General features: G+C 40.8%; 2 protein-coding genes across 7 annotated transcripts in view; one reads left to right on the forward strand and one right to left on the reverse strand.

Moving 5' to 3' along the window:
• LOC117508745 (neurofibromin) overlaps positions 1 to 19,116 on the forward strand; it is a 333,092-nt gene that overhangs the window by 233,293 nt on the left and 80,683 nt on the right. The gene's annotated exons all lie outside the window — the stretch shown is intronic.
• On the reverse strand, positions 2,792 to 17,696 carry LOC117508746 (oligodendrocyte-myelin glycoprotein-like). Of its 3 annotated transcripts, none has more exons than XM_034168571.1 (3): positions 17,562 to 17,696; positions 5,576 to 5,767; positions 2,792 to 3,931 (listed from the first exon to the last, which is right to left on the reverse strand). In XM_034168571.1, exons 2-3 carry the CDS (start codon positions 5,755 to 5,757, stop codon positions 2,920 to 2,922), a joined length of 1,194 nt encoding a protein of 397 aa, XP_034024462.1. In that variant the 5' UTR covers positions 5,758 to 5,767; positions 17,562 to 17,696; the 3' UTR covers positions 2,792 to 2,919. The 3 variants fall into 3 exon arrangements, with proteins under 3 accessions (XP_034024462.1, XP_034024460.1, XP_034024461.1); XM_034168569.1 differs by lacking the exons at positions 2,792 to 3,931; positions 5,576 to 5,767 and adding exons at positions 13,253 to 15,606; positions 16,364 to 16,493; XM_034168570.1 differs by lacking the exons at positions 2,792 to 3,931; positions 5,576 to 5,767 and adding an exon at positions 13,253 to 15,606.

A 19,116-nucleotide genomic window follows, 5' to 3' on the forward strand; every position in this document is an offset into this window, starting at 1 on the left:
AGCTGACTGTGAAGAACCAACATCTTTTGCAACATTGCGTGATGATTTACCCTCTTTTAAGAGTTTGATAATCCTCTCCTTTGTTTCAATTGACATCTCTCGTGTTGGAGCCATGATTCATGTCAGTCCACTTGGTGCAACAGCTCTCCAAGCTGTGATCACTCCTTTTTAGATGCAGACTAATGAGCAGATCTGATTTGATGCAGGTGTTAGTTTTGGGGATGAAAATTTACAGGGTGATTCCATAATTTATTCCTCAGAATTGAGTGAGTCCATATTTTTTTCCCTCTGCTTGGTCTAAAAAAGTAACCGTTACTGACTGCCAATTTTTTTTTCTTGATTTCTTATAGTGTTTCTTAAAGCCAGAAAGTTGCCATTTGAAATGACTTTAGTTTTTTGTGTCATGTCTGTGATCTGCTTTTTTTCTACAAAATTAAACTGAATGAACATCCTCCGAGGCCGGTGATTCCATAATTATTGCCAGGGGTTGTACAAAGAAAACATTCTACATTCATTTATTACATATATTAATTACATAATCTATATCATCATTTTAAAGTTTGGTATGACGAGCTGCCTGTGCACGTCATTTCAAATGGCAACTTTCTGACTTTAAGAAACACTATAAGAAATCAAGAACAAAAATTGTGGCAGTCAGTAACGGTTACTTTTTTAGACCAAGCAGAGGGAAAAAAATATGGACTCACTCAATTCTGAGGAATAAATTATGGAATCACCCTGTAAATTTTCATCCCCAAAACTAACACCTGCATCAAATCAGATCTGGTCGTTAGTCTGCATCTTAAAAGGAGTGATCACAGCTTGGAGAGCTGTTGCACCAAGTGGACTGACATGAATCATGGCTCCAACACGAGAGATGTCAATTGAAACAAAGGAGAGGATTATCAAACTCTTAAAAGAGGGTACTCATCATGCAATGTTGCAAAAGATGTTGGTTGTTCACAGTCAGCTGTGTCTAAACTCTGGACCAAATGCAAACATGGGAAGGCTGTTAAAGGCAAACATACTGGTAGACCAAGGAAGACATCAAAGCGTCAAGACAGAAAACTTAAAGCAATATGTCTCAAAAATCGAAAATGCACAACAAAACAAATGAGGAATGAATGGGAGGAGACTGGAGTCAACGTCTGTGACTGAACTGTAAGAAACCACCTAAAGGAAATGGGATTTACATACAGAAAAGCTAAATGAAAGCCATCATTAACACCTAAACAGAAAAAAACAAGGTTACAATGGGCTAAGGAAAAGCAATCGTGGACTGTGGATGACTGGATGAAAGTCATATTCAGTGATGAATCTCGAATCTGCATTGGGCAAGGTGATGATGCTGGAACTTTTGTTTGGTGCCATTCCAATGAGATTTATAAAGATGACTGCCTGAAGAGAAGATGTAAATTTCCACAGTCATTGATGATATGGGGCTGCATGTCAGGTAAAGGCACTGGGGAGATGGCTGTCATTACATCATCAATAAATGCACAAGTTTACGTTGATATTTTGGACGCTTTTCTTATCCCATCAGTTGAAAGGATGTTTGGGGATGATGAAATCATTTTTCAAGATGATAATGCATCTTGCCGTAGAACAAAAACTGTGAAAACATTCCTTGCAAAAAGACACCTTTTCAATGTCATGGCCTGCAAATAGTCCGGATCTTAATCCAATTGAAAATCTTTGGTGGAAGTTGAAGAAAATGGTCCATGACAAGGCTCCAACCTGCAAAGCTGATCTGGCAACAGCAATCAGAGAAAGTTGGAGCCAGACTGATGAAGAGTACTGTTTGTCACTCATTAAGTCCATGCCTCAGAGACTGCAAGCTGTTATAAAAGCCAGAGGTGGTGCAACAAAATACTAGTGATGTGTTGGAGCGTTCTTTTGTTTTTCATGATTCCATAATTTTTTCCTCAGAATTGAGCGATTCCATATTTTTTCCCTCTGCTTGGTCTAAAAAAGTAACCGTTACTGACTGCCACAATTTTTTTTTCCCTGATTTCTTATAGTGTTTCTTAAAGCCAGAAAGTTGCCATTTGAAATGACTTTAGTTTTGTGTCATGTCTGTGATCTGCTTTTTTTCTACAAAATTAAACTGAATGAACATCCTCCGAGGCCGGTGATTCCATAATTATTGCCAGGGGTTGTACAAAGAAAACATTCTACAGTCATTTATTACATATATTAATTACATAATCTATATCATCATTTTAAAGTTTGGTATGACGAGCTGCCTGTGCACGTGAGGCTATCAAATAAAGTCAGATTTTTAACATGCTTATTGGATAATAATGTGTCAGGATACTTTGAAGAGATTGGAAACACTTAATAAATCAGTCAGAGATTTGAAAGATCATAGTCAGCTCTGTTGTCACCTCTTATTTATTGGGGATGGGGGGGTTCCAAAAAACTTGACTGGGTCCAGCTCTTCAACTACAAGGATTTCACATTTTTCTTCTCTCTTTCTTTTTTAAACACCATTGTAAAATACCTTTGAGTGTTTGACTTTTGGCCAGACAAAATAAGTCATTTGTATTTGTGACCATTTGTACATGTGGTTTTGGTCTGTCCCAAATTTTAATGGGCATCTGAAACAGTTCTGACATCTGAAAGATTAGAAAAGTTCTCAGTTAAGTGTACAGATTGTTCATGGAAAACAGTTGTTCTGGTTGTAGTCCCCTGGTCGTATAGTTGTCGGTTTGATAGAGGTAAACTGCAGTTCTTTCAGAGACACTTTCCTTGCATGTGCAGTTATTTTATTTATTTTTTATTTTTTTATTGAATTGTGAACCTGGTAATGGGCAGTAATGGTTACAACATTTTTCATAAGGGAAAATTAAGTTGTGGTGCTAATTAGACTTGCACAGTCAAACATTACTCTCTGGAAAAATCCATGAGAATATTTTGTTAATGTACTGTACTGTCTATCTTATTTCCGAAAACATTGAATGTTGTTGTCATGAACGAAATGGTAAGGGTGACAGTTAACTGAGTCTCTATGTGAAGTCTGTTCCCATTATTTTGTGAGCTTTCCGCTTTGGGTTTTGTGGCTGCAGACCTTGGGCGAGCAGTTGTTGTGCTTCTGTGTGTGGACAAACTGTCAAAAGTTGTAGAAGATGTCCAGAGAAACAGCAGATGGTCCCCAGTGTTATTTGTGTTTCCTCTTTTGTCTTGATGATTTCTGGTCGCGAAAGGTGTATGCTTTCCATCGGAAATGAGAGTGTCCTCTGCAGTTCTATCAGGCGATCGACTAACGTACCTCTCAACCCAGAGCGGTGGCTCAGTGTACAGTGCAGAGTGCCATTCCCTTCCTAGTGGTGACTGGTGGGCTTGCCCACATACAGCCCTTGTGTAGCAGGGACAGCCGAGGATGGTTGCACGACTCTGCTCGGCCCAACTCAGAAGCTTTGTTATGTTGTCTTCCTCTTCGCAAGCCCAGGGGTTATCCCCAAGAGACATCACCTGAAGTCCAGTCAGCTTGTCAAAGATCCCTTCAGTCAACCAGGAAAAGTGGTTAGAATGCAAATAAAACTGAGCCAGCCTGTGCAGCTGATCCAGTGATCCAGGTAGGATCTGCACCAGATAGTTATGCGACAAATCGATTGTCTCCAAATTGCGTGGCATATTTGTCGGCACAGTCCAAAACCTATTGTGACTTAGGTTGAGAGCTTTCAGACCAGGAAGTGTGTTGTTAATGAAGACCACTCTCTCCAGCTCATTGTCTGATAGGTCCAGTAATTTCAGGTTCCAGTGGTAAGCAGTGTTGTTTTTGTCCAGGGAACGTAAATGGTTGCCTGCTGCTCGGATGTCCCATAGAGACCGTGGCAAAGCAGGAGGCAGACTCTCCAGTCGATTGTAGGACAGGTCAAGTGTCCGCAGGTGGACGTAGTGGCTCAGCTGGCTGTCAAGACCTTGCAGGCTGTCAGAAAAGTATATTCAAACCATTAATGTCATTATGCATTCATACCAACACCAGGATAACTTAATATTCCGACACTGCTGTTGATTTGTTGAGATAGCTCTTATGGAAAAAACGTAGATGGAAGATGAACCATGTCATAACAGTATTTAGTCCATTTGCACCACAGCGTTGTTACTGCTCGCCCACAATTTTGGTATTAAAATAGTGTGCTAATGAGATGACCCCTTCATTCAGTTTACTGGTGTGGCAATCTTAGGGCGCTAAATCTGCCAGCCAGTGCAAAGTAAAGTGTCATTGCTTATTTCCAACTGATGCAATTCTCATTTTTATGCCCGGCACCCATGTTCTTTGTGCACTACTGGCCATGCTGATCTTAAAATGAAGTGTGGTCAGGTATCGTGCTGGTGCAGAAATGGTTTGCACCATAGGTCAATAAAAATCTGGTCAAAAGTCAGAGTATATTTCTGATATTTCTATAGTACAGTATTCTGATATGTCTATAGGCAGGTTCCTGGCACGAATATACTCTAACTGAACACAATGAAATTGAATTGGACAAAAAAAAGTAAGTAGAAAAATACAAAACTTCATGTTACTGCTTCACCTCAGGGAGCTTTGGTGGCTGCTCTCTGCTCATGCACTTTGATGGGTTGTGTGCACTTTTGTTAACTTTGTAAACATTTCACTTGAGTCCAGTGACTTTTGGTTTTTAAAGGCAATGGCAGATGACAGTTTGATTTGTTTATTTCATGTTACGGCCCAAACGCGCACACATGACATATTAGTGATTAAATACAGGCCCTTTGCGCCCTGCACCTTGTATTGCTTCGGATGACCTGGCATGCAAATAACAAGGTTGGACACACCCATAATGCATTTGCACAGTATGCATTAGATTGTGTACAATAGATTGCCCGTATCCATTTCTAAGATTTTCTGTGACAGATAATGGAGTAGTTAGAGTTGTCAGACATTTTTAGTGTCACAGTGTTGTTTGACCCGGCATGTGTAGCTTGCCAGCATTCATTATGCATCACTGACAACAGTCAATATAAAACTTTTTGTGCAATAAATCTTTTTCTCTACTATTGATTTTTACCAGACAAATGCTTCTCCAAGTACTAGTAAATCAATAAATAATTTTTAAGGAAGCCGAGCTACAGTTTTCTCACTCAGACATTCTCGCTTTTATGGCATCACAAAAATCCACACACATTTTTGATATTCATATTAGTCTTATCCAGGAGAGAATCATAGTTGGATCCTGTCTAAATCTGTATTTTTTTTTTCAACATAACCACTACGTCTTGATTCGGTGTTTGCAGTAAGTCTATGTGAGTGCCATTCTAGTTGTCCTGTATCACCACAAATCACGGTGAAACCTGTTTGGTTGAAAGGACTTATAGTTAGCGACTCTACGGGTATTTGTGCTTAGCAATGCATTCAGCACTATGGCTAATGAGGAAAACTTGTATTAAGCTGTGTCAAATTTACTGTCTGCACATGGGCTAGTTTTTTTTTTTATTATTATTAATTTATTTTTATCCATTGTGCGTCCTACTTTGTGTTACCATGAGCACAGAGCAAATTGTCTGTCTGACAGAAATGCCTGGAACTGAAACCCAGTGCAGAGCTCTTTACCTGTTGAATGACAGATTGAGAAAGTGGATGTTATGTTGGAGGCCATGTGGAAGCTTAGTCAGACCTCGTGAGGAACAGTCCACCACACGGTGTCCCTGGCTGCAGGAGCACATGGTGGGGCAGACGGACTGCACCCGACCTCCCAGCAGCCCGCAGAGCAGCAGGAGCAGCAGCCAGAGCATGGTCAGGGCCCTACACAGGAGTGACGGAAAGTTGGAGAAAGTCTGATGGTTTAAACTGTTTCATCTGATTTAATGTCACTTGGATGCGTCAAGTACTGGATTGGAGTTTCTTTCTTTCATATGTACAGATTTCATTTTAGCATCTAAAATGCACAAAAAAGGCTAAAATATATTATATATTCCATTGTTTACTTAATGTTGGGTCCATCTCAGAAAAATAGAATATCGTAAAAAAGTGTAATATTTTTTTGTCTGTTATTTCCAAAGGTGAAAAATTTCTTTGTTCTCAAAATATTAGATTGTTTCAAGTTTGAGTGACTCACTCTTTTCTGCAGTATAAATACCATGATTATCTCGGTCTGGCTCAGTACAAACAACCACAGTCATGGGGTAGACTACTGAATTCACAGCTGTCCAAAAGACACTCATTGATACCTTCCACAAGGAGGTTAAAGCCACAGAAGGTCACTGCTGACAGGGCTGGCTGTTTGGAGTGCTGGATCAAAGCATATTCATGGAATGTTGACTGGAAGGGGAAAGTGTGGTCAGAAAAGGTGCACAAGCAACAGGAATGACCACAGCCTGGAGAAGATTAGGCAAAGCTGATTCAAGAACTCGGGGGGGGGGGGGGGGGCTTCACAAGAAGTGAACTGAGGCTGGAGTCAGAGCATAAAGAACCACCACACACTGACATGTCCAGAAAAGGAGCTACAGGTGTCTCATTCCTTGTGTCAAACCACTGCTGAACCTGAGACAATGTCAGAAGCATTTCACCAGGGCTAAGGAGAATAAGAACTGGACATTTGCTCAGTGGTCCAAAGTCCTCTTTTCAGATGAAACAAAATTTTGTAATTCATTTGGAAATCAAGGTCCCAGAGTCTGGAGGAAGAGTGGAGAGGCACAGAATCCAAGGTGCTTGAATCCAGTGTGAAGGTTCCACAGTGGTGGTGATTTGAGGCGCCATGTCATCTACAGGTGTTAGTCCACTGTGTTTTATCACGTCCAGCGTCAACCCACCTGTCTACCAGGAGATTTTAGAGCACCTCAAGCTTTCATCTACTGGCCAGCCTTATGGAGATGTGATTTCCTTTTCCAGCAGCACTTGGCACCTGTCCATAGTGCCAAATCTACTACTACGTGCTTTGCTGATGATAGTATTACTGTACTTGATTGACTAGCCAACTCGCCCTCAACTGAACCTCTTGGAGAATCAATCAATCAATTTTATTTATATAGCGCCAAATCACAACAAACAGTTGCCCCAAGGCGCTTTATATTGTAAGGCAAGACCATACAATAATTACGTAAAAACCCCAACGGTCAAAACGATCCCCTGTGAGCAAGCACTTGGCCACAGTGGGAAGGAAAAACTCCCTTTTAACAGGAAGAAACCTCCAGCAGAACCAGGCTCAGGGAGGGGCAGTCTTCTGCTGGGACTGGTTGGGGCTGAGGGAGAGAACCAGGAAAAAGACATGCTGTGGAGGGGAGCAGAGATCAATCACTAATGATTAAATACAGAGTGGTGCATACAGAGCAAAAGGAGAAAGAAACACTCAGTGCATCATGGGAACCCCCCAGCAGTCTAAGTCTATAGCAGCATAACTAAGGGATGGTTCAGGGTCACCTGATCCAGCCCTAACTATAAGCTTTAGCAAAAAGGAAAGTTTTAAGCCTAATCTTAAAAGTAGAGAGGGTGTCTGTCTCCCTGATCTGAATTGGGAGCTGGTTCCACAGGAGCGGAGCCTGAAAGCTGAAGGCTCTGCCTCCCATTCGACTCTTACAAACCCTAGGAACATGTGGAGTGTTGTTAACAGAAAGATGAGAGAAGGTAGACAAGCTGACAGCCGCTGTCAATGCAATGTGGACTTCCATAACACCTCAGCAGTGCCGCGGGCAGATCACCTCCATGCCACGCCATGCAAAAGGAGCCCCAACCCAGTACTGATGACATAAATTAACATACTTTTGACAAGCTTGACATCTCTGTATTATAAATCCATTTTTAATTCATCTTATGAAATATTCTAATTTTTGAAATACTTTTTTCTGCTTTTTGGAGCCGTAGGCCTTAATGACTAAAATTTAAATAAAACAATAAATGCTTGAAATATTTTTGCTTATATGTAATTCATTGAAAATATGTCAAATTTTCACTTTTCAGAAATAACTAACAAAACATATTAAATATAAATAACTTTTTCATTTTCAGATCCACATGCAGGTACACACAAATATACCTACTATATATATATATATATATATATATATATATATATATATATATATATATATATATATAATATTTGCACCCAAGCACACTGCAGTCCCAATACACAATGCGATGACCTCATATTGTTGCACACCTTAAGGCATTTTTGCAGACAGAAGGGCACAGAATAACAGCTGAAACACTTTGCTTGGTGTCCTCAATGCCAAAAAAAAGTTTTAAGTGTTGTGAGAATAAATGGCAGCATTACAAATTGGCAAGTGCTTTGGCACCCCAAATATTTTTGAATCTGTTGCAAGCCTTAAATGCATGAATGGATGTACTGTATATTTAAAAAATGAAATGAAGTTCACCACAAAAAAACATAAATTATTTTTACTTTGTAATGTTTGGAATAAAGGAGAAATCAGAGCAAATAAATGTAAGGATCCGTGTGTGTTTGTTTTGAGTGTTCTGAATGTTTAGCACAGTCACATGAATTGGCCGTGGTGAGGGCTGTGTGAGGACAGATGGATGCAGTTGGTCAGGATGGGTCCGGTGCTGTGGTGGGATGCTGCTGATGCACGGTCATCCTGAGCAGGAGCTGCTTGAAGTGTTGCCAGTAAAACGCTGGCTCAGAGTACTGCAGTAGGACTGAATATATTCACATCTGGTCACAAACTGCACAAATACAACACTGAATGACACGTTGGCACCCTGTAAGCATTCCGGGTGTTTTCTCATCAAATGTGTAAACTTTAGAAAGCAGCACATCTTTTACTACGTTAACCTGTCAAATTCCCCGCTGCCCTGCCAGTCGGCTGGTTTTTACCCCCAAATCTCTGCAAATCACTCACCTCATTTTCTTTTCTATTGTCTGCCTGTCATCCTTGCTCTTGGTGTGCCCTCCTCCAGCTGTTCTTGGTTCCTTGATGTTTTATTCACACTCTGCAGTTGAAATGGTTTCCTTGTGTGTCTGTAAATGTGTTGTGGCTGCCGGCAGCAGCCCCCGTCCTGCTCGCTGCGCTGCAGCCTCCTGATGCAGCTGGATGTCCAGGCTAGGATAAGATGTGTGTAGAGGGAGGGAGAGACGCAGCACTGCACTGGGCCACTCTGCTGATGAGGCAAGCAAGAGGTGTGTGTGTGTGTGTGTGTGTGTGTGTGCGCGTGCGCGTGCGCTGAGAACAGTGTTTCTATATCCAGGATCTGCATGCTGCTTTGAAGCATGCAGATTTTTACTTTTGGTTCTGGCACTGGTGCATTCTAGAACACTGACACTGACTTCATGCAGTGTTTTATATTCTTGGATCAACGAGGGCTAGGAATCAGTCCCTGTGGTGCATTAAACCATTACTGCATTCTGTTGTATTCTTGTTTGGTGTCACTGAATTGTTCTTTCTTCTCAGTTTTTATATATTGTGTATCTTGATAATCTTGCAGTATCCAAGTTTTGTTTAATGAATTCAGTTTTGTTTTGTGATTCACACTTTTCCCCACAATAGTTGCTCACTGCAGTGGGTTTGTCATCTCCTGAGGAGTCTCGTATCCACTTTTGGAACTTCTTCTCTCAGTTAGGGACAACATGATAATGTTTGTCTTTTGTCTTCCCCGGGGTCGCTACAGCGGATCCAGTACAGATCGGCATTGGGATTGTGCACAAGTTTTACACTGGATGCCTGCCCAAGCACAACTCTAGTTCTGCATGGTGAAACACACACAGCCTCTGGTCTTCCTAAGCGGTCTACCAGCCAAGATCTAAACAGAACTTACTCTGCTTCACTTCTGAGATCTGACAGAATCAGTTGCACACTTGCATTCTGGTTATGATGCTGTATGAATGATAAAACCTGACAGAAACATGGGATGAGGTAAAAAAACAACAAAAACTCCACTAAATGGTCTCAGAAGCAGTAATGCTTGATGTTATGAACCAGGAGAGCGGAAACATTGCCTACCAAACCAAAACTCAGTCACACAACCCAGAAAAAGAGTGGACAGCCTGCCAAACACACCTACACCATATTCCTACTCCCTTAACCCTCTGGGGCCGACGCCGTTGTATACAATGGCTAAGACCAAGCTTTACTAAATTCTAAATAATTTTTTAATGATATGCGATAGAAACTTACTTTTTTTTTGCTGAAAAGTTAACTCTGCAGACTTTTGAGCCAGCCATTGGCCATCTTTGTACTCCTCATAGAAGCTGTGTGTTGATGTGCGCAATGTGAGTGTCCAATCGGAATTGGTTCACCATCACATGGTTTTCCAAAATCCAATCGTAGGGCAGATTTACTTCACGTGAAAAGCCAAAGATCGTTTTCAGGAGTGATATGTTACTAGTTGGCCTGTTTGAATAGCCCCCTGGGTGCTCCAATTAGTACATACTATTCCAATGCGCCCTGCGCCATTACACACAGCAATCAGTGTAGCAGATAGAGCAAATGGAGAGCCTCTGATGACAATCTCACGTGCTCAAACAAAGAGTGTGTAACTATCAGGATTGCTCCACTAGCTTGCATGTGAATGTTACTGGATAACGATGTTGCGTTCTCGGCATAAAGCACTGTTTACCATATCAATGGAGCAAAGGGGAGGGCCGCTCCTCAGACTGTAAGGAGCCAAAGTGTGAATGAAAGCTGCTTTAGGAGCAGCACAGAACAGTCCAAAACACAGTAGAAGTAGAAGTTTGTGATGTAACCTTTGTGTAATAGCAGACAGAAATTGCTTTGAGATGAGACAAACAAAATGCATAGACCATTTTGTATATATTGTTCAAAATGTGCATTTGTGTTTATTGTTTGAACCTTTTTGTTGTACAGTCTTTCACACAAGACCTCAAATTATCTTTATAAAGTGTCAAAACAGTTGTTTATTGTAGTTTGCTGTGTTTTGAATAAATGTGTGTGGAAAATTATTTTCCACTTTATTTTTTCCTTTATTTCTGATTGTAAACCTTTATTACACTTACCGTATTTTCCGGACTATAAGTCGCACCGGAGTATAAGTCGCACCAGCCACTTTATCCATTATAAAGAAAAATAAACCATAAATAAGTCGCACCGGAGTATAAGTCGCACCAGCCACTTTATCATTATAAAGAAAAATAAACCATAAATAAGTTGCACTGGACTATAAGTCCCATGGACATACAGGTATGTTAACTTAACATGAAAAGTTCAGATGATAATATTGTGACGGCTACCGTTTTCAGATGCATAACTTACAATCTGCAGAGTATGATTTTCTTTTTGGTGGCATTTTTTCGGGCCTTCTCCGTTGTCTTGTTAAGTTATCAGTAACGTTGAAATTTTTATTTTTCTATGGTAGTCAGAAGTCGCAGGAACAGTCACACAAGCCTTGAGTGCCCTCTCGTGAGCTGCATTTTACCTACAGATATGTTTGTATTTTGCGGACCACATTGCGAGCCGAACCATGCAGCACCTACCTGCGCAGCTCATGACCACCCAGCGTTGTCAATCCAGCTCCTTCCAAGTGCAGACGCTAATCCTCCGCCGTTGCTCAGTGCTCCCATGCAGCTCTCAGCGTCAACTCTGCTCACACTGATATCCAAGGGTTGAAGCTGTTTTGTTAGCCGTCCCGGAATAAACACCATGTTCGTCTGCTTCAAACGCTATTCACAATCTTCGACGCCAGCTCCTTCCAAGTGCACACACTAATCCTCCGCCGTCGCTCACCCGGTGCTCCCACGCAGCTCTCAGCGTCAACTTAAACACTCTGCTCACACTGATATCCAAGGGTTGAAGCTGTTTTGTTCGCCATGCCGGAATAACAGCAAGCACCGTATTCGTCAGCTTCACACGCAGTGGGTGAGGTGAGGAATACGCGTCCAACGTTCTGTTCTCTGATTGGTTATCGCGACCAGCGTGAATTATAGGACGGCCGCCATACTACAGTGTCCATGATGCATTGCATTTCCTTTTCTGGTGGCCATTTTAAAACATAGATCGACTCTGTCACGTAAAATTGTTTTGTTACAGTAAATTAATTGAGATTCTACCGGTATATTTTTAATTTATAAGTCGCACCGGAGTATAGGTCGCACCCCCGGCCAAAACATGTAAAAAAGTGCGACTTATAGTCCGGAAAATACGGTATATAAAACACAACAAAAGCATATATATTACGAATGCACAGGTTGTCTTGAAAAAAAGAGACATAAAACTTGATTGTGGGATGCAGGGAGAGCTGTTGACAGCAATAATAAAACATTTATGCCAGGCAAGTGAACTGTCTAAAAAATGCCCTCGTACCCCAGAGAGTTAATCTGTATTAGAAACCCAGCTATTTATATGGTCATATGACACTTTTTTAAATCACATAAAAAATTATGCCGGTATTATCGTGGACGGTATGATATGTCACAGCCCTAATACTTAGTTTTGACATTATGTGGCAACATGCATATGGGCAGTTCTGTCACATCTGTTACCACTTTCAGTGGTCCTGCTGTGATCAGAGAAGACATCTTCTCAATACGATGAAAAATGATGGACACACCAGAATTCTCTGTGATGGCTAGATCTCAGCAGGACTGTGGAAAAGAACTTTGGATGTGACCGTCTCACGGAATGTCATAGAATCCAAAGGATGCTGGCTTTGTTTGAGTTTCCTTTGGAGACCAAACTTTCAAACTCGTCAAAATATTCCTGTTTTAAATACTATTAGCTCAACTAGTGATTTGCATCACTTTTTCCCAAAAGTTTTTTTTCCACTTATTACGCCATAACTCCATATCTTTAACCATAGATGGTACCACTACACCTTTTTGGAATCGTTATGATGAGACAAATAATGTAATATACCTTTCAGCATGGTGGGATCATTTTTATATTTTCACCCTAAAATATTGAATTGACCCCTACCTGGCTATAGCTACCACTCAGAGAAGGTTGTTGTACATTTTTGTGTACCCCGTGGTATACTGAGGCTGGACTGTAAGTGTGGTTTTGCTTCCTTTGGTGGGCAAAACAGGGTGCGGACACATGGACAGTTGTGCAAAGTGTGACTGTTTTTCAGTGTTTGGGGTAGAATCTTACTGTGTGCTGTCCTTACATTTTATTTTTATTCTACATCTTTACAGTGTAATGTTTACCACTGTGGACTGGAATCAGTGGGTAAAAAATGGAGAGCTGATCTTCTAAGAAGTAAACTTACAAAATAATAACTAATACATGATCAGGACTCTCACAGAGTACTGCTGTCATGACTGTTTGTTGATTTTGGCTCATTTAATACCCTGTATTTTCCCGGTGAAATATGCTCAAGCCCTTAGGTTTTTACATGTTTTGTTTATTTTATTTATTTATTTGTCAAATTAAAAAATTGTAGACATCTTACACAAAATAATATGCTGTTAAATCTCAAAGTAGAAGCACATGTCTGCAACATGGTGTAAATATTAAAAATATATATAATAATCACTCTCGTTACAAATTACACAACTGAAACATCACTTTTGCAGAAGTTCGCCAATGACTACGAGAACCTTTTCAAGTTGTTTAATGGCTCTTGGAGTTCAGTTAAATCAAATATTAAGAAATGTAAAGCACATGGTAAATGGACATGAATCGCTAAAGAGGGAATCCTCTATGACAGCTTTGAAGGAATTACAAGTCGCTTGCTGAGAAACCAGCAAGCACACAGTGTAATGAATATAACCAACTTCGTGGTGGAAATAAAATGACCAATGCAAAGGCAAGAGAAGTGTTAATTATATGTAGTAATCTGAACTGTTTCCACTGAAGCGTTGTAGTCTTAGATTAGTAGGCCACAGTATCATTTTGCAGCGAGGTCTTGATAACCATCTCTTCACAGGTTTCTTCTGGAGAGTGTCAAGTTAGAACTTCCTGTGTAAACCAGTGACAACTTTTGTCTGTCATATTCTGAGTTTGCGCACTCTCATTCAGATGTTCAGATTATCAAACGGAAACAAAAGTCCTTCCAGCAGTGAAAAGGAACAGGTTGAATTATTCATCTGTAGAAATTTTGTGTCTCTACAAATGTGACACCCACATTACTGTTGTGTGTTAACTGGTCACATGTTGAGTGGTACTCCATTACTGCCTGTGTTGTACTTTTGTCATTTAATGTGTTCCTTCAGTTTATGTGGCCCCTGTGTGTGATGATCCCATGGATGATGGTGAGCCTTTTGACAGCACGCTGCCGGCTGAAATCGGTACAGACAGGGATCCTTTTAACGACCCACCAACAGAGGACTTGTACAAACTGTGCAGTAATTTTAAGCTCACTTAAGTTTAGTCAAGACCATCTTTAAGCTGTGCTGCAGGATTTTCTACAGAACCGTTTGTGGTGTCTTCTTTTGTGAGGAGTGGGCCCTGTGAGTCATGGTTCATGGATTGTGGTTCATTACTTTGTGGTGAATTCAGTGATGTGTTTTCAACAGGTTCTGAAGCACTTGTGGTTTTCATTTCTGGAATGGCTATCGCGGACACATTGCTGCCATGCGCACAATCATCACTTCCTTTTGATTCAGCTGTAACCTCTTGATGTTGGACTCCAAAACTACTGTTTGCGTTAATCTCTGTCAGCTCATCGAGCTCTTGGAGTGACGGCATTCTCCTAGAGAGCCTCTGAGGCAGGAAGCTGGAGAGGGAAATTCTGTTTGATGACCTGAGTGCTGCTCGATCACTGTCTGGGGTGTTCTCGAGAAAAGGGGAAGGGCCGGCCCACTCGGTTGATATTTGCTGCTTCTGAAACCTGTGCTTCTTTATAAATATGACCAGGAAGCCTACCATCATTAGCACTAAAGCTCCACCTATCACTCCTGCCACAATATCACCGTGTTTTACGCCCTTGTTGGCCTTGGTGTCTGGCAGTGGAGGAGGTTTGCTTGTTACGGTCTTGGTGGTGGGAGTGGTGACTGGAGACATTGTGTATGAACCTCTGTTCTGCGTAGGACCACCACCTGTGGCTGAACTCTGATTTTCGGAATGGTTTTCCACAGTTTTGGTAGATATGAAGATTGTTGGTTTTGTCGGACTTGCAGACAGACGCGGAGTCTCGTGCGTGCTCCTGAGAGCTGTTGATGATGTTGTTGTGTCTTGGCTTTGGGAGATGCTGGTGACCACTGGAGGTGCACTCATAGATTTGGTGGTTGAGCTGCTGGCTTCATTGATTACAGTCACTGGCTGCAGTGATGTGACTGGGTCTTCTGCATCAGTCTTTTCCTGCGTAGATTCTGTTGAATTCTTGGATTGAGCCAGGACGAAATTACTTGAAGTTGTTGCAGAATGTGTTTGACTATAGGTTAGTACATGTTTTGTGCTTGGTTTCATAGTTAGCGCCTCTGTTGGAGTTGCGTCGCCTGGGATGGATGATGTGGAATGGAGTCTTGAGGCGATTGTTATTGAAGTTTGTGAACTTGGCATGGCTGTGTTTGTGGATGTGGGGACACGGAGTGAAGCAGTGCTGGAATGTGCTGCAAGTTTCTGTTGGCTGGGCAGATTATTCTGGACTGTGATGCTGGTTTCAGTCATCGTCACATGCTGGCTAGATGTCACCGTGTCGCTTTCCGTCTGTGGCAGCACCCAAATTAAAACTAGGCTGACAAATAAAATTTTCATTGTTTTAATTTCTCTTGTCAGTTTGCAGTGCCTTTGTGCCTGGAAGAGAGAAGAATTTTTTTTAAATGTGTTCCATAATATAAAATCTGTTGCTACAGTTGAGGCAAAAAATATACTAAAAGGTTAATTTAGTACAATCCGTTACAATCTACTCCATATAAAGTTATTTAAAAATAATAGTTGCAAGATAGATTTATTTCAGGGGTCAGCTGTTTGCATCCTGCACACCAAGATGAATGTCTCTTTAAAAGCCTGAAAGATTCCAGAAGTACGCAAAGATTTATTATAAAATATTTTAAAAGGTTTTCAATGACTAACAAGCAATAGCTGGAAAGTATTATCTACAGAAGGGGAGGCCTGCAGAAAAAGTTTGGGAACCACTGCATTATCTGCTGCTAATGTGAGGGGTGGGGTAGAAGGAGTCTGTGAGGTAACTGCATAGGGAATACAAAGTTACTTGTGGGATTGATCAGGTGCATCAAAGAGCCTTTTTTTTCTTTTTAATGTAAGATTTGGATTGATTTGACAACTGCCAGAATAAATATTTGAATAAGATGGAATATGTGCAGTTACAGAAAATCCAGATGTTTCTGAAAAGTGTCTGTTAATTTGTTTGCTCGACTGTATGCTTTCTATTGGGGAAAAAAAAAAGTTAAAGCAGTTTGAGGAAACTAGGCAGTGTTGCGAAATGTGAGATAATGTTTTGCATTATTTCCTCAAAGTGCCTCTCAAAATAGACGATGTGGTTTTAAGAATTCATGTTTGGTAAAAAAGTTGTCCAGTTATTTTTACTCACCAGTGATAGCCTGGTCCATAGGTATTTGGACATTGACACTGTGTTTGAGACACCTGTACACCACCAGGATGGAGTTGAAATTAAACAATCCAGATGTGCTTGTCGTGAAGGTATTCAGCTTTAATTCAACCTGTTTAACAAAATAATCACATTAAATATTCAGGAAGTCACCATTTTTATACACAGTCCCTCTGTTTTAAGAAACCATAAGTAATTGAACAGACTAAATATAAGGAATATTGTTGACACAAATGATCACTTTTACAGCCTTAGACGAATCAGGGTGGTACTTCTAGCAAAAATGTAGTTCAAATCGTACATCTTCTTTTCAATAAATTCCTTCTCTTTGCCACTCCACCTTGTGTAACTGCAACAGCCAAAAGCTGCACCGTGCAGTTTCTCCAGTCACAACCGCAAAGCCTATAACTCCTTCAGAGTTGTCTGGGTGTTGTGGTGTTTTTTCTCTTGTCTCCTTGTGCAGTCACGACTCCAGAAAGGTTTATCACAGAGTAGCATAATGTTTTTTGTATTTCTTAATGGCTGAAATATTCAGTGACTTGGATATGTTCATGTTCATTTAAAGAAAACTGACTTCCTATGTGATGTTTGTATCAAAAGTAATCTTTGTATTTAGTTTGTCAAATTACTTACTGGCTTTGAAAATGTAGGCATAATGTGTACAAATGGTTGTAGCTTCTAAATGATCATTATGATATTTTCATTCGACCCCTTGATTCAAGCTGAAGGTCTACACAAAAGGCACATCTTGATCGCTTCATTTAAACGCTGCTGTGGTGATGAACAAAAATTGCCACTGGTCAAATACTTATGGACATGGGTGCATTATTCACTCTGAAAAAAACACTGGTGCAAATCTCTACAGTAAAACAACAATATAAATATAAAATAGCAACAAAAATGCAACAAAAAGTCTCATCACATCACATTATATCTCTGATACCCCTTCACACCCACTTATAATAAAATATCCCTTTCATATTTACAACAAAATCTAAGGTTGTTTTGTTTTTCACTTTTTTCATCATTAAATATGCGTGTCTGCATGTAGATTTGTGTTAGTAATATATATTTGTGTATACTTTAACTATTTTTGATGCCAGTGTCAGCTTAAAATCACTAGAGATATGATGCAAAGTCAAGGTTATATGGATAATTGAAATCATTAAAATGTACTTACAATTGACCTTGTTTAGATAATTCCTATAACCCATTTGTGAAGACATTTCAAACTACGTATAGTTTGTCCATTAACCGAACGATGTTACGACATACACTCCATCCTCTCTGACAGGAGGTCCGTTGAAGGAAAATGGTAACTGGAGGCGCAGAGAGATTTCTCTGTTAATCTTGCATCACTTGCAGGAAGTATGGGTTGTGAAACTGGTGACAGTCATGTGTGTTCTCAACTCGCTTCTGCTCAGCATATAGGCTTTTGCCAATACGCCCTTTACTCTGAATTTCCCACAAAAATAGTTTGCAATCACAGTGAAATCAAAAATTAACTGCTCAATCTGTCACATAGATAGTTATAAATATATAGCTGTCTATGTCTCTGTCTACACACAGAGTACAGAATTTAAAAAGTACTCAGAAATGAATGCAAACAAGCACCAGTGGCCTTGGTGGCCACCAGGCCAAAAGCCTTTGGAATGAAAGAAACTGGCAAATGAGGTAAACTTAAAAAAAAAACATATGTTGAGTGGGACAGAGAGAGAAGGAAGAAGTGTCTGCTTCTTCATCCTGTTGTGGTTAACACCAAACTGAGTCAAGAGTGGTCCCCAAATGCAAGGTAGCCAAGACACAAGAGGTAGGGCAAATCAAGAGTCTTTAATAATTCCAAAATGGCAGTGACAAAGACCAAAGTGACTAAAAACCAAAAGACAGAAAGAGAGATAAGGTGCGACAAAAGGCATCTGTCAAAAAGGTGTCAGTGGAATTGACTTACAAACTGTGGAAGCACTTGTGGAGACAGAACAAGACGAGTGGCAGAGAATGCAGGTGAGACATTCAGTCGACCGGTAATCAACAAGCTAATGTGAGTGGCTTATAAGGACTAACTAAATAATCTACAGGTGCTGTAATCAGGACAGGCTGACACATGAACCAACGAAGATGGAACACAACAGGGCAGCAACACACAACATGACCCAGACCTAGAGACCAAACTCGGTACGAGGGCGCGACCCTCACAGATAACAGCTGTCAAAGCACCACTCTTGGCTGTCTGTTGTTGCCCTGACAACCGAAGCGTGGCTGCGGACCTGGAACTAACAAGAAAGTGAAAACACAGAAAAAAAATAACGACTCAGTGCAACTGAAACGGAACATGAGTGCAACAATACACAGGTCATCTACAAGAACCTGGACTAACACGGGAAAGATGAGCATACTACATCTGATCGTGGGGACCGGGATCTCGAACACGGTGGAACAGACATATACCACGCATGGCTGACAGTAAACCATGGCAACCGTATATGACGGGGAAAACAGAAGACAGATAGGACTTTCACCCAAGAAACTGCATACACACCAGCACTCGCATGCAGGGCTTACTCACAATCACACCAAAGGAGGCTGAACACACACTCACACAAGAGACGGACATGCCCTGACACACGCATAGATACGGGCGCGCACGCAACCCACGTACTCAAACCCTCAGGAGCATTATAATTAGCCTTGCTTTAGCCTAGCAATTTTCCTCGCTGCAGTTCTGGCTGTCCCACAAA

The sequence above is a fragment of the Thalassophryne amazonica genome, chromosome 4 (assembly GCF_902500255.1).
Source record: "Thalassophryne amazonica chromosome 4, fThaAma1.1, whole genome shotgun sequence".
Classification (NCBI taxonomy): Eukaryota; Metazoa; Chordata; class Actinopteri; order Batrachoidiformes; family Batrachoididae; genus Thalassophryne; species Thalassophryne amazonica.

What these genes read in the sequence shown, in the direction of transcription:
- LOC117508746 (XM_034168569.1), bottom strand. Translation starts at nt 16,396, where the DNA reads ATGTCCAAATACCTATGGACCAGGCTATCACTG. An exon ending in TATGGACCAGGCTATCACTG is followed by an intron (nt 15,607 to 16,363) that starts GTGAGTAAAAAT and finishes TCTCTCTTCCAG; the next exon opens with GCACAAAGGCACTGCAAACT.